General features: G+C 41.8%; 5 protein-coding genes across 5 annotated transcripts in view; 1 reads left to right on the plus strand and 4 right to left on the minus strand.

Moving 5' to 3' along the window:
* The window catches only part of LOC126562687 (bifunctional methylenetetrahydrofolate dehydrogenase/cyclohydrolase, mitochondrial), a 394,759-nt gene extending 386,535 nt beyond the window's left edge, over positions 1–8,224 (minus strand). The window contains exons 1-3 of the mRNA XM_050219251.1: positions 8,013–8,224; positions 7,294–7,912; positions 7,066–7,220 (exon numbers count right to left, since the gene is read on the minus strand). Of these exons, the coding sequence (XP_050075208.1) occupies positions 7,093–7,220; positions 7,294–7,912; positions 8,013–8,177 (912 nt within the window). The 5' untranslated portion in view covers positions 8,178–8,224 and the 3' untranslated portion in view covers positions 7,066–7,092. The remainder of the gene's footprint in view (positions 1–7,065; positions 7,221–7,293; positions 7,913–8,012) is intronic.
* The window catches only part of LOC126563006 (protein DPCD), a 194,031-nt gene that overhangs the window by 158,429 nt on the left and 20,529 nt on the right, over positions 1–15,073 (minus strand). The gene's annotated exons all lie outside the window — the stretch shown is intronic.
* Positions 292–2,145, minus strand: LOC126562050 (folylpolyglutamate synthase, mitochondrial-like). The gene is made up of 5 exons (XM_050218462.1): positions 1,984–2,145; positions 1,730–1,915; positions 1,167–1,664; positions 755–1,089; positions 292–691 (listed from the first exon to the last, which is right to left on the minus strand). The coding sequence occupies exons 1-5, from the start codon at positions 2,143–2,145 to the stop codon at positions 292–294; spliced, it is 1,581 nt and encodes a 526-aa protein (XP_050074419.1).
* LOC126560700 (box C/D snoRNA protein 1) lies at positions 2,201–4,469 on the plus strand. The gene is made up of 4 exons (XM_050216657.1): positions 2,201–2,219; positions 3,194–3,278; positions 3,339–4,395; positions 4,461–4,469. Exons 1-4 carry the CDS (start codon positions 2,201–2,203, stop codon positions 4,467–4,469), a joined length of 1,170 nt encoding a protein of 389 aa, XP_050072614.1.
* LOC126562997 (vesicle-trafficking protein SEC22b-B) lies at positions 4,732–5,774 on the minus strand. Its single transcript, XM_050219604.1, has 4 exons — positions 5,572–5,774; positions 5,403–5,512; positions 5,080–5,335; positions 4,732–5,000 (listed from the first exon to the last, which is right to left on the minus strand). Exons 1-4 carry the CDS (start codon positions 5,644–5,646, stop codon positions 4,806–4,808), a joined length of 636 nt encoding a protein of 211 aa, XP_050075561.1. The 5' UTR covers positions 5,647–5,774; the 3' UTR covers positions 4,732–4,805.

Here is a 15,073-nt window from a genome sequence, read left to right on the forward strand (position 1 = left end):
GGAGGTAGTTCCAAGTGGAAGGCAATTCTTCAAGATAGCCGATTTGATCGTTTGCAATGTGACTACGGTGAGTTCTCGGACAGGTCTGATCACAACATTCCGTTACATAATTCTCGATGGATGGAGTGGACGAAAAATATGTGGTATTAAATCGTGTAATGTGCCAAAAATATCATGTCATTTTTATAAATTACTGCAAGCACTTTTACCCAAAAAGGCACTCTTTTACCCGAACAATGTGTTAAACTATTACAATAAAACATGTTAAAAATAAAAGTATGCTATTAAATATCATTTAGTAGGAGATGCATAAGCATAGCGTTCTAGTTTTAGTGCTGTCATTACAGCTCCTATTAAATGTACTGAACCAGTAATTAAAATATCACACATTGCTAACTCCCGGGTAAATTCTTGATCAATTTGTGTAAAGACAGATTCGATTGATTCATGTACAAAGCCGCCCATGTGTTTCCTCTCTTCTGTCCAATACACATAGTTTTCTCTACAACGATGCATTTGATTCTCGAGTGGAAAATTGTGGTTTATGGCATCAGCTCGAGTTGTTCCACGGCGAGCTACGTTGGGAACGAAAAACGCTGCGTCGAATTTTGTTACAGATAAGAGAGCAGATAGTAACTTGGACGAATCTCGGTCTCCGGTTGTGTTAAAAATCAACAGCCGATTGTGTTCACTAGAAATAAAGAAAAGAATCAGAACGCACGCCCAACATAAAACGCAAATTAATACGTGTTACCAATTCGATTTCTCATTAAACCAACGGCCGCATACTTCCATACTTTCCAGGGTATGTGCACTATCGAGATAAAGCGTTTTTCTGGAATCATATGGTATTCGCTGAAGCCGGCCGGGCCAAAAGCAACTGTTAATGCCATGAATGGTTTTCTCTGTTAAGAACAATGGTGCGGTATTCTGCGCCAAATCGGCATGCTTTTTGTGCATCCAATTTGTTGCTACCTGAATTGCTAACGAAGTATTCATTCCGATGATGTTGCAAGTTTCCTCCAGCAGTGAAGGCTTATTTGCCCAGCAGTATTCTTGCAATGTTGCTGGTACTATGCGAAGATTGGCCTGCACAACGACAGCAAAAAGCGAATAGATGAAAACTATGGTATCAAAAGACAAAATGCAGTTTGGTAAGAATGTACCTGTGATCGACGACATTCTTGCTCAATAACTCCGATGCATTGCGCAGGTTGAAGAACTGTAAACACGTCCGAGCCCGGTTTTATAATGCCAGCCTTTTGCCAGGCGATTTCTTCCAAAGTGTTGCCCAGCAGATTTGTATGCTCCAAACCAAGTGAAGTTATTCCTACCGTACTAGTCTTCCGTAACACATTCGTACAGTCGTATCTTCCACCAATGCCAACCTCTATAACACAAACGTCCAAGGCTTCCCGTAGAAAGATGTCAAATGCAAGAATTGTTAGAAAACAAAAATATGATGGCATATCTTTGTTACACTCTTGTGCCGCCTTCAGTTGATTGTAGATTCTCCAAAAGTGTGCAGTAAATTTATCAGTTGAGATAGGCATTCCATTAAGACGAACTCGTTCCGTAACGGACACTAAGTGCGGTGAACTAAAAAATCCGGTACGATAACCGTTTGACCTCAAAATAGATTCAATCATTGCACAAGTTGAGCCCTTTAAGTGGTTGAACGAAACTGTTGAAAAGATTAATGATTCGTTGAAGCTAACGGCTGTTTTACCTTGCCCTTGGTCCCGGACACATGTATCGCTGGCAATGTATCTAAACGCTCCAATGATATCCCAACGCGGTCTAAATATTTTATCGTATCGTTGATATGCCTGCCGTCATCCTTATGCTTCCGGAGAACAGATGTTTGGAGCACGCTGAAGTTCGATTGTAATGAGTTCAACGAGGTCACAGCGTTCTATAAAATAATGATCATTGTATGTTTTAATACATAAAATGTGTATACATCTCAGTAAACACCATTACCTCATAATTTTGTTCCGCAACAACAGATGTACCAGGTGCGTGCATAGTAGAAAATGGGAACTTTTTAACGCAAGAAACATTTACAAATAACATCGAAGCCACCTCACATGCCGATTTTTCCACTATTATTCTTCGGTGAAGCTTGTTTACCCAACGAAGCATCAGTAGCTGCAATCATGAGCCGGATGGGATCAATTTAATTATTTCGTCGATGAGAATGTTGAATGTTATCACAAGTAATAACTTGTGATAACATTCAGTAATAGCATTCAGTAATAGCTTACAACTGAGAGAAATTTTATGTTAGAAACAATTGGAAATATTGAACGTCTCACTTACGCTTCACGATTTCCTAATCAAGGCGAAGGAAAACTGATAAATGCTTACTTATCAGCGTTGTTTACAATTTGTTGTTTACAAAAAAAATGTGTGCAACAAACGCTTGTGTTACTCTTTGCCGCCTTTTGTTTTATTACAAATATGACATTTTGTATCACACCGCAGTGATGACATCATGTGCACTGTAGGTACCCAAGTTACGTAGTTAACGGAAAACGACCGGATTTGAAACGATCGGTGTACCACAAACTACGGTGCAGCCCCAACACTCTTCAGGCCACCACTGAACAAATTTTAACTCATCACTCTTTTCCATTCCCATATTCTTTTCATCATTTGACCCGAGTTTGTTTGAATAAACAAAATTTGTCAAAAGTTGATCCAACCCAAAGTGAGAAAAAAGAGACTACCCAGTGAGATAAATGTGCTTAAATATCCCTTAAAGGTAAATTAAGAGCAATTTAGCAGTAATTAGCAAGCTCAATCGCGCAGTTTTACTTATCAAATAAAAAAAAATTCTAACGATTTGTTGTTGTTGGCACACAACACAATGGCATATACGATTGCACACAAACGATCGACCCCATTCCTGTCAAAAAGCGTTTCATTTTTCTACAGCGCAGTTGTCAAACGAGCCCATCTAGTCTCGCAGTTGTTCGGGACGAGCCCATCTAGTCTCTTTACCCACTTTGGTTTTCTCATTGGATTTTTTTCCGGTTTGATCCCATCTGCCAGATCTACCCAATTCTTAAATAGACTTTGCTGTCAACACGAACGCCATCGCTAATCATACACAAAACAATAACACGTGCAAAAGCAGTTTTACAAAAACAGTGCCCCAGCTGGTGTGCATTATCACCAATCCGCGAAGCTTCGATCCACTTTCTTTTCTACAATATGATAAGTACCGAGGACGTTGAAACCCAGCCAAAAGTGCCAAACTTGCTAGAGCATAGGTAAATTGTTTGGCGAAACGAAATGAACGCCCCATTGTAATTTGTTCTCTCATTTGCTAGGTTAGGATTATGCGAAGCATGTAACGCACGCGCCGCTCAATACACTTGCCCACGCTGTGAGGTTAAAACATGCAGTCTGGCATGTCTGAATCTGCACAAACAAGAGCTTAAATGTGATGGTATCAGAGACCGTACAAAGTACATTCCGTTGGTGAAAATGACCAGAGTGGATCTCATGAACGATTATTACTTCCTAGAGGAGTGCACAAAATTCGTACAGGATCGCAAACGGGACCACAGAAAGCGATTTACGTGCATCAACAAACATCTGCCGAACCATTTGGTACGACTTCAGCGAGCGGCGATGGCTCGTGGAACATTGTTGAAGTTTATGTTACAACATTTTAGCAAACGCCAGAAGAACACCACTTATCTTGATTTCAAAAGTGGAAAAATTATGTGGCGCATCGAATGGTGTTTTCCCGATGGCAATGAAACATTGGTTTTTGTAGATGAAAATGTGAGCGAAGATTGCAAACTTCATGACATTGTAGACAAATATTTACAACCTGCAGGGAAATCGAATATCACGGGAGCTGCCAAACTTGTTTACTACCAATCACGAGGAATTTCGGCGGTAACGTTACTGCTCAAAGCAGAAGGAATAAAAAAATGTCGTGATCGCACTATTCCGCTTAACGTAAACGATACCATCCACGAAGCGTTACGTGGCAAAACTATAGTGGAATTTCCAACTATTTATGTGGTGTTTACAGACCACTTAGATCATTTCGATGTCGTCAATAGTGATGACGACATGGATGTGCAAATACAAAAATACAACGAGAGCATCAAACAAACAGACGGCAGTTCAAATCTTAAAAACATAGAAGGTCGGTTGGACAACATGAAAATTTCAAAACTAAATCGAGTGAATGCAACACATGGAGTTCAACCGCGCGATAGAACTTGTAATTACCTATTTAGTGATGATACGTTTCTGAACGAATCATCGGAATCAGATGGAGAACCATCATACGATAATGAATCAACCGTGCCAAAAAGACTTAAGTCAGATCCTTCAAGCTTTGATGTTATTGAAAATATTGAGGCCCCGGTAAGCTAATTACGTGGTATGATAAATTAGTTTTAAATTCTGTATCCTCTTGCTTTGGTTCGTAGCTTCAATAGCTACAAATAAATGGTATACAGTATATTACATGAACTTAAATGAATTGAGTGAAAATACATTAGAAATGTAAGCAGCAGCATTTTGTTTGTTATTCTTTTTGTATCCATGTTTTGAACATCTATCATATGGTTTCTGGCAAAAATGCCAGAAAACTCAGATGACAGAATCAGCCGACAAACGATGCTTGAAGATAAAAATATAAATTTATGGTCTCGCTACCAGAAAGCATAAGTCATTCGAAAAGAATAGAATCGATTCGCTCGGTTTAGCATCCCTCATATATCACTGTATTACCCATTATGAAACGTATTATTTGTTATGTTACAATTTTACTATTAAATAACCCAAAAATATAACACAAAAACAATTAAAACTATGCCTGCGACTGCTCCTTTAACGTAAAGCGATTTACGATTCAGATACGATGCATCTTTCTTATACTTTTGGGAAAGCATTGACAGGTTCTGCGTTTTGGTGTCCAACTCAGACAGCACCGTGCCGCGTTGCAAAACATCATCAATATTTTGAACCTGAAACAATCGCATAGAAACCAAAGTACGTCGTTTATATAGAGGACCCGCTCAGCCATTGGATCATCAAAGTACATACCATAATCCTTTGTACGTCTTGCAGCTGATTATTGATTGTATTTATGTTCCTTCGGCGATCGGTCAAAGACTTTCGAGCTTTTTGAATATATATATCAAACTCTATAAAAGCGTACGGCCGGGTTACGGTGTTTACACGCCGACCATAATTGTTGTGAAATTCCTGTGCAATATCCTCCAGATAGTTGAAGGCAATCCTCTTTGAAAACATCTTGTCACACATAACCAAATAGCAAACATCATGCTCAATTAAATAACTGGAAAAAAAAAATTAATGTTAGATTGCCAGCAGTACGTCGCTTGTACCGATTGGATAGTACTCACTGAAATAGGTAAGGACCGGTTTCTATGCTGCATCTTGTAGGCGAGTTGGGCCCAAGCTTCCGAAAGAGCAATTTTGCCTGATTCTGGTATTCTAATATGCTTCGACCGGACTGCCAAATGAAAAATCTTTAGATATATGTTCATACAATGATAACATTTTGCATTTTACCTGCTCATCTTCTTGCATAGTTCCCACCAGCGGAAGCCCATCAACAAACCTAGCTATCATCGTCATGAGGGCCATTTTACCGATAATTGCTGCACACTTTCTATCACAGGAAATATTGTGAACGGCCCGTAGTCTTCGGTTTGCACACAAATATAATAAAAATAGTGTAAAAACATCCACGTCACCTGCGAAAACAAATAAAGATCAACATTGAAGATTTGACAAACCCAAATGACAAATGCCACAGTCACTAAATTCCCAACTAACAAAATGTGGCTTCACATACCGTATTTCATAGATTTCGATTCGAACTTTTAAATATATAAACTTTTACGGATTTTCTTGTTGACGTCGCGCTACATTTAGTATGAATCCTGCAATTAATAATATATTCCACATTTTGTCTACTTGCAGTCTTTGGGAGGATCTCTTTCAGATTCTGGATAAATTTCACCTTTGCATTTCACCCTACGGATGTCGATCCCGCACTCCAGCAGTACTTCTTCGCTCCAGGGGAAGAATTAGGGGCAACTAATTTTCGTTCATTCTGAGATTTCCAAATTATCCCTTTCGTAGGCGAATAGAAACTAGAAACAAACATCCAAATTAACGGTATTGTACCGGCAGCTAGCAGCAAGCCAACCAAAAATCTGCACTTAACGCTCATTGTATCCACAAACAGGTTTACGCAAAGTGAACTAGTCAAATTATTCAAGTGCATAAGTTTTATTGTGCTCGCAATTAATCCTTACGAATGATAAGGAGGTAGTATCAAATACGCTCTATGTGACACGCACTCCAAAACATAATACAATTATGTTTGCGGAAGAGCGATTCGGAAGGGATTCGATGTCTCATCAGGATTAAAATCATTTCACAGTATTTCGAGTTATTAAACGTAAGAACAGTCTGTTCCCCAAGTACGCGAACGCTGACTTTATTGAAAATACACATACGTTCAGGAAAAGTTTGCGTTTCGTATAGTAAATAGCGATTGAATGATGTGTACCATTAATGTATCTGTTTATCTAATGAAGGCTTACTGTGAAAGCTTAGAGTAGACACAAATTCATTCAAATACATTCATATTTATTTTTCATTCATTCTTCATTTCTTTCATTCCAGCACATTTTTCATTCCTAAAGCACATTTTCCAAAAAAAAAAAATAACGAATTGTAGAATGATCGATACAAATCGTTAAAATCTTTTTTTTTTTACAAAGAACAATTGATCTACAATTATTTGCTTTCCTGAAGAATATTATGTTTGTACTTTTCTCTATATGCTAGATAGCGCATAGTTATAGTCTTCCGGATGGTGAAAGCTTTTCTACTTTTTGCAACACAATACCCATTGTCCAGTCAAGATTGTACTCTTACCCTGACCGCCGTAGTATAGAGTCATGCATTAGATACCGGTGCTATTTTATCAAACTTACGATCAGCGTAAAATTAGAAACGGTTTAACAAATTCGATGCCAACAACAAAAGTGTAATACTTCGTAATACAAGTGTTTCTTTTTAGCGTGTGCTTCTCTTTTTGGCCAAGTTTTTAGCGGCAATCATTGTATTTTTCATCAGCATTGCCACAGTCATCGGACCAACGCCTCCAGGAACCGGAGTGATGTGACCTGCAACTTTTCGCACTTCTAAAGATAGTAAACACACAATCGAATAAACAATAATCAATATGCTCCATCTCAACAGCAACACAAAACTTACCATCAAAATCAACATCTCCCACTAATTTAGATTTTCCTGTCGAAGGATCCACCACTCTAGTTATACCGACATCTATTACGGTGGCTCCTTCCTTTACCATATCGGCTGTTATGAGTTTCGGTACACCGGTAGCGGTGACTATTATGTCCGCGATGCGGCAAAATCTTTTCAACTCTTCTGGTGGAGTAAACCGGTGGCATATGGTTACTGTAGCATCCATGGCACATGTGTCGTTTCGTCCGTCTGCGTGCAACAGCATAGCTATAGGCATTCCCACATTTTTCGATCTGCCTACGACTACGGCATTTTTACCGAAAGTTTCAATTCCAGCTCGTTTAATGAGCTCCTGTACACCGAGTGGTGTGCACGGAATTAATGTATTCATATCCAAGCACAGTCGCCCGATGTTACGTTCATTGAAGCCGTCCACATCTTTGTCACACGATACCGAATTGCATATCTTCCTCTCGTCAATGTGACGTGGAATAGGCAATTGTATTAATATTCCATCCACAGCGTCATCGCGGTTTAATTGGTCGATTCGGTCAAGTAGTTCTTGCTCCGTAATATCTGTATTGTACCGTTCGGTTTTACTTTCAATACCAACATCTGCTGCAGCCTAAAAGTAATCGTAATTTTGATATTAAAGATTTGGGATTAAAATCATTGGGTGGCTCAAGCATAAAGCAGTCCATTCCTTCACTCACGACTTAACAAACCTTCATTTTATTGTTAACATATGTAGCGCTCGCAGCATCTTCGCCAATTAGTATCGCAGTGAGCTGCGGAGCGCGGTTCCCTTGTGCCTTCCATGCTTCAATTTTATTTCGCAACTCTTCTCGTATATCGCTAGCTATCTGCTTACCATCGATCAACTGGGCCATTCTACACACACTGCACAAAAGAAGAAAAAAGGCACGTTATAAAACTAACTAACCACTCCACATCAGATGATGAAAGTTTTCACCAACACATAGGCTGGCAGAACAAAAGCAGGCTGTAGTTCAATATTTTACTTATTACGCACACATCACACTATGTCTACAGAAATTAATGTAAAACGACATGGTTCAACCGGTACTGAGAAACATGATGGCCTCTCCTGCATCAAGATCAACGAACGTAATTTACTTTTGTTACCGCACATGACTGTGGGAATTGGGAGGAAATCTCATCGCCAACTACTATCTACAAATCTTCTTATCATTACAAGGAATGCGTATCGTTTCACACTTCGCTTACCTGTGATTTGATTTTGCAGTACTATGGTATAATCGATTTGTCGTGCTGTTGGAAGGTGCAATTTCAGATTTTAGCCTTTCGCACAGATCAGCCGCACAGTTCATTTTTTTAGATTTTTTGATTGGATTTGATAATTGATTATCCCCCACAGCTATACCATTTGCAAGGATGGCATCTTCGATTGAACAAGCACTTATTCTGAGAGCACGAGCCAAACGTATACTGACCAAGTCAGCGGCTGTTTGTTGGATTTTAACCGCTTTGAAGTAAACTAAACATCTTTTTGTAGATGTAAACATCGAAGAGATTAGCGCGATGACGTACATGTTGTTTATTTCAGCTAGGGTGGTAAATAGTTTTTGCATTAAAAACTAATTCCCAGTGCTTTCGTGTTGAATCCTGTAGTTACTCATTCGTCATAGTGCTACTCGCCATGCAAGTAAAATAACATACATGTAATAGTATTGTATTAATAAAAGAAATGATACTAAACTGTGCTGGAAAAAGCAAAAACAAAGCAACCTGGAACTGTTCAGTCAAGAAAGATTTGCTGTGCCCTATATCAATCAATTTCGTCATCATTTCCTCGTCCTCCAAGCACCAACTAGTACCATCTTCTTCTCATGACACGCAGTGTAATTCCAATAACAATGATAAGACAATTAACAAACACGCGAACTAATCTTTGACCTTGAATAATCGCACCATTCGAATCAATGTCTATGCACTGTATGGTCTCACGAAACGAAAGCAAAAAGTAGGCCGATGGTGATTGTGCTCTATTTATTCCACAAACACGTGCTTAAAACGAGACAGTACGCAAACAATTGTGTTTCTATGGGCGATAGTGGGTATTGGTCTACGGGTACAAATGTTAGAACAAATTAACGGAATGTTAAAACTCCACTTACAAATCAGTATAGCTTCCTCGGCACCGCTGATCCGCAACAGGCTGAATGTCATAAAACAATAACAGTTTTATCCATGCGGTCATAGCCCGGTGATTCGAACAACCCGGACGAAACGTTTGTTGATGCGGAGGTGCATTTCAGAGTTGAGCAACCCAATTATTGGTTTTGTAAGATAGTTTTAGTTTATGTAATAATTCAATATGAAATTGTTTGCTTTACTTTTTTATTAATGTATGCCAGCACATCGCCTTATTGTCATGTGAAAATATGTTTGTCGTATTTTCACAAGCGTCTTGGATCCTAATTTTTTAGTAAATGAGTGATAGCAAAATGATAACAAAGCTTATTCTTCAACTTCCCCGTAGCGATTAACTGCACCCTACTACGGAGCATGTATTATGGTATGTCACGGGTGCCACTATGTATACAATACGTGTTGCTCGGCACAACGTCTGATCCAGCTAAGTGAAGGATTTGGCTAAAATGGGTATATTATACAAGTGGGACCTTCCCCCGTAGTGAGGAATGGATAGTCATTCCCCACCACGGGGCAGGGGCCCGGAAGGGGTTTGAAGCCCTGCTGTGTGAAGACCGGCGTCGCTGTCGCCTCTGCCACCGAACCGCGAGTCCATATATATAATACAATTTGTGTTCGTTTATTTATAGAGGCTTTGAGCCTTAGAGACTACATTCGCCATAAATAAGTGCTATAATCTAATACAAAACTACTGCAAGTGTGGCTTAAATATTATGGAACACTATTGCGAATATGGCATATGATAATGGATAAGTTAAAACTATTGCCTAAATTTCTCTACATAACTGACTGATCCGTAAAAATCGAATTAGGCGGTTCGGATGATCTTTGTCGGGTGATAGAATTGTCGTGTAATCGGTGTCTAGTTGACAGGTGGCTCAGTGCGTCGTGTATCCATGGCAATCGGTGAGGATGTGGCGGACGGTGATGTCAACACCACAGAAGCTGCAGAGTGGAGGACTAAAATTTTCTAGGAGGTAGGAGTGTGTAAGGCGGGCCTGACCTATACGAAGGCGGGAAAGGACTCGTTGGATGTGACTGGTTTCGGTATCTCCCCATGAAGCGGTGTTGTGCTTGATGGGACGGAGTTTGTTGCTTAGGTCTAGGTTGTGCCATGTGGAGTTCCATTGTTGGGAGATAAGGGGGTTGGTCGTTTGGTCAACGTCGTTTAACGGAAGACTGTCTGATACTTCAACAGCTAAATGTCCCGTGCCCGAGTTGGGCTCCTTTCTTCTATACCTAATCTGATCTCATCTAATCTGCTTCGCTTCGTATTACTGCATCGAATGAAGCACCTTCATCCAAGAAAACCACTTAGGAATCAACTTAGGACGGTTTGTTTCTTTTTGGAATCGTGCAGCCAATAACCTCCGGTTTGCTCATCGTAACCTGTTAGCACGCATCCATAGGATGTGGAGTACCACTTATGACTCCTCTTCTTCGCACCACAGCTTTGGTACCGAACATGTGTAGATGAGGAAGGTTAGGTTTTCTTCTACTGCACACTTCCACTCTAGTCATGCCGTGCCAACGAGTAGGAGATTGGTTGATCAGGAATATCGCAGTAAATACGGCCGCAACAAAAAGGTTATTCACCCAAACAGAAGACATCGCACAAGCTGTTAATACACTATTCATGGCACATGACAATTACCCGCACCGTCCCGCACCGTCAACTACACGTTGTCTACAAATCGGCAGAAGCTGTCAACAACATTATTCCAGCAGAACATCCGACGAACAGGACGAACTCCGATTATAACTAAGCGAATCTGTATTTAATGTCATTGTACCTACCGAGACCTGGCTGAATGACAGCGTTCCGTTTTACGAACGAAAATTTTGCAATCTACGGCTGAGACAGATCAACTTTAAATAGCACGCGATCCGAAAGAAGTAGAGTTATGATTGCGTGTTCTAATAGGTTTACTTCGAGACTAATCGATTGGGTTAAAACGTCTATACATTGGTGCATTTTATATCCCGCCCTCGCATAGCACGAATAATCATCTATCGATCAGTTTCGCGAGAGCGTTAGTGAGATCATGGATCGCCTGCGCTCAGCTGACAAGATTAATATCCTTGGCGACTTCAACCAGAATACCATCGAATGGTCACTCTCGTTCAACTCGGCTATTCCTGGCTCTCCAGCTCGCGTATTTTATGCTAGTGCTAGTACTTCCTCGATGTGTGGTGAATGCCTTATCAATGGTGTTGAATTCAACGGGTTTACTCCAGATGAACGGAGTGAGCCCGTTTGTAGCCCCCCTCTAAACCTCCACCTAAGCCTCCATGCTCAGTCAGATCGTTGATTGTATTGAAGCGGAATAAATCTCGCGCTTTACGGAATTTTCACCGCTATCCTTCCACGTACCTTCACCGTGTTTCCAAGCTGGCGGCCAACGCTTACCGAATTTACAACAGAGCCAGGCATCGTCTCTACCTTACGGGGTTGCCGGCTGATTCGTTTTCACTCCCACCCCCTGTTCGTTTTGACAAATGACGAATATGCAAGTGTTGTATGGAGTCCTTCAGGCACTGCCTCGACCGCCCGAGTTGAGAGGGTGCTAAAACTTTTTACTCACATTGCGATTAGGCGCATTCTTGGTCGCTCCCTCGTTGATTCACTCTACTCAATGGTGTCACATTTTGAAGCTTCCCTCATTGGAATCGAGAAATTCCCAAGCTCAAGCTTTCTGTTATTCCTTTCTATGTCTCATGACGCTTCCCTTCGTCCTCGTCCACCGTTAACGATTTCTGCACGTTGCACAGTATTTGGCTCAAATGATACACAGCTAGTTAGTTTTCGTCATTTCAATGCATTTCATTGCACTGACCATTTAGACTTTGTCATCTTTCTGTATCTTTTCATCTTTTACTTTTTAATGTTCCTCGTATTCTAATTATTTGCACTTTTCTTCCATCCTGGCTCAGTTTTTGCTCTGGCCCCTTCAGTTTACTATAGTTATTTGATTTAACATCAGACGGTCCGGATGGGATTTGAACCCCGGTCCTGCCCGGCGCCGATGTCGCCTACACCACCGAGCTGCCCCGTCTCGCAAACAGTTTTATTAATAAACAATAACAATTACAATTACAATAAGAACAAGAACCTCAACAAACCGGACACTAAACTAGCGGAACATTGGAACATGCTAAGACATATAAAGTACGGAAACGTTTTAGCAGAGATTACTTAACAGGTGGGTGGATAAGTGTCATGTACGCAGTTGTCATTCGCGCAAGATGCTACAACCGTGCAACGCGTCACTGTTGCAGGATGCCATTACGATTACCCTGAACAATGCGCCTTCGGATTTCGCTGCTTATGTTGTTGTCCAAAGTTACGATAGTACCAAGGTAGCAGAACTCCTCTCGTCGCCATCAACTGATACTCTACATCCGAGTTGGGCTCTATCTCGGCCAGATCCTCCGACAAGGAGGTATTTTGTCTTTGTCGCATTGATCCTAAATCTAATTCTATTGGCCACGCGTTTTGGTCGGGCGTACGCCTCGCACACCGCTGCAGATGTCCGTCCGATGATATCGATGTCATCCGCGAAGTTCAAGAAATTGGGTGAAAATCGTGCCACGGATATCGAAGCCCGCGCTTCCTATGACACCGTTCAAAGGGTGTCATAGGATACCATAGGCATAGCCCCAGTTGAACAACAAACAGGAGAGTCCGTCTCCTTGCCTCAGACCCCGTTGAGATTCGAACGATTCCGACATCATGCTCGAAACTCTCACCTTGCACTGCATCCCGTCCATAGTGGCCCTTAGCAGCCGTACCAGCTTCCCAGGGAATGCGTACTGCTGCATGGTGGTCCATAGTTCGGTCCGATCTATGGTTTCGTAGGCCACCTTGAAGTCAATGAACAGGTGGTGCGTGGGGATCTGAAGCTCCCGTCATTTTTGGGGGATCTGCCGTAAAGTGAAGGTTTGGTCGGTTGTCGATTTGCCTCCAACAAATCCAGCTTGGTAGCTTCCGACGAAATCTGTAGCAAGGGGCTCAAGTCTGCAGAAGAGTATTCAGAACAGGATCTTATAGGCAGCATTCAGGACTGTGATGGCCCGGAAGTAAGCACTCCGCCACCACTCGTCCTTTAGTTCTTCCTGATTCCAAATCTTAACAATCAGTCAATGCATGATTGCGGTAAGCCTCTCCGGGCCTATCTCGAACAGTTCAGCCATCAGCCCATCGTTGCCAGCTGATATGTTACATTTCAGCTGTTTGATGGCACTGAAGATTTCGTGCAGGGATGGCAAGGGCACACGTCATCGCCATGCTGGCTGTCGTTATACTGCACTCCTCTGCTTCCTGCGCCTAGTTCGGTGCCTCCTGCATCTGCTCCGTTAAGGTGTCTGTCGAAGTAGCACTTACACCTGTTGATTACCTCTCGCTCGTCTGACAGGATATCTCCTTCCTCGATGCGGCACATAGCGATCATGGGAGTAAAACCGCCTCGTGTCGCATTCAACATCCTATAGAACTTGCGAGTTTCCCCGACTGGGATAACTGGTTTAAATGCCTCCGATCTGAGCGTTAAAATCTCCGATAACAATCTTGACGTCGTGTTGTGGGCAGTAGTCGTACTCCCTCTCCAGCTGCGCATAAAAACTGTCTTTATCGTCATCGGTGCTTTCAAGATGCAGAATATGCCATTGGATAGTGATGCACATTGATAATGCTCATTTATAATGATTGAAGAACCTTCCGCGGATCCTCAACCTGCACATCCGTTCATTGATCAAACCACCATCCGATCACTCGCTTTGGCTTCTCACCTATGACCAGGATCGCCGTACCGAGTTCATGCTTTTCTCCACCGTTTTGGTAGATCATGCAATCACTGCGGTAGGGGCACTCCATTACTCTTTTCCAGCGCACCTCCTGAAGTGCTACTACTCCGAAGCCGCGGGTCCTCACTTCTTCCGAAAGAATGCTTACTAGACAGCCGATACCACGTAGTTGGTTAGTCAGTCCTCACTACGGATGGGGATGGTCCGGATGGGATTTGAACCCCTGTCCTGCCGTTTAAAGACCAGCGCCGTTGTCGCCTATACCACCGTGCCGCCCTTGTTGGTGATGTTGGTGACTATTCGTTGCAATTATATTGGGGGTGGCTTGCGAGGCCTCTACCCCAACCCCGTGTTTCTTCGGAGGTCTTACGCATCCTAGTTGATGAAAGCCCCATAGCATGCCAGGACAAAAGGACAACCAGCCGCCCCTAACATGGAGAACAAACGCCAAAAAAAAAAAAAAACATTTTTTACTACAACTTATTAACCCACCTGTTAGTCTTTATCTTTGAGTAGGTGTGAGTGATAGAGTCTGATTGAGAAAGCTGACACAATTGTAATATGTTCATGGCATAGAACTGAACCTAATCCCACCATGCTATATCTTCTCTCTCTCTCTCTCTCTCTCTCTCTCTCTCTCTCTCTCTCTCTGGCTCTACAACTTGTACAAGTCTTTTTAGCGTTATACATATTCTAAGTTAGGACAGTTAAGTGGCAGAGGCGGTACAGGCAGCAGTTATGATTCGATGATTCGGCAAGACAGGCTTTCGAGTTCCGTTCGACCCTT

This window comes from Anopheles maculipalpis, chromosome 3RL, assembly GCF_943734695.1.
Source record: "Anopheles maculipalpis chromosome 3RL, idAnoMacuDA_375_x, whole genome shotgun sequence".
NCBI lineage: Eukaryota > Metazoa > Arthropoda > Insecta > Diptera > Culicidae > Anopheles > Anopheles maculipalpis.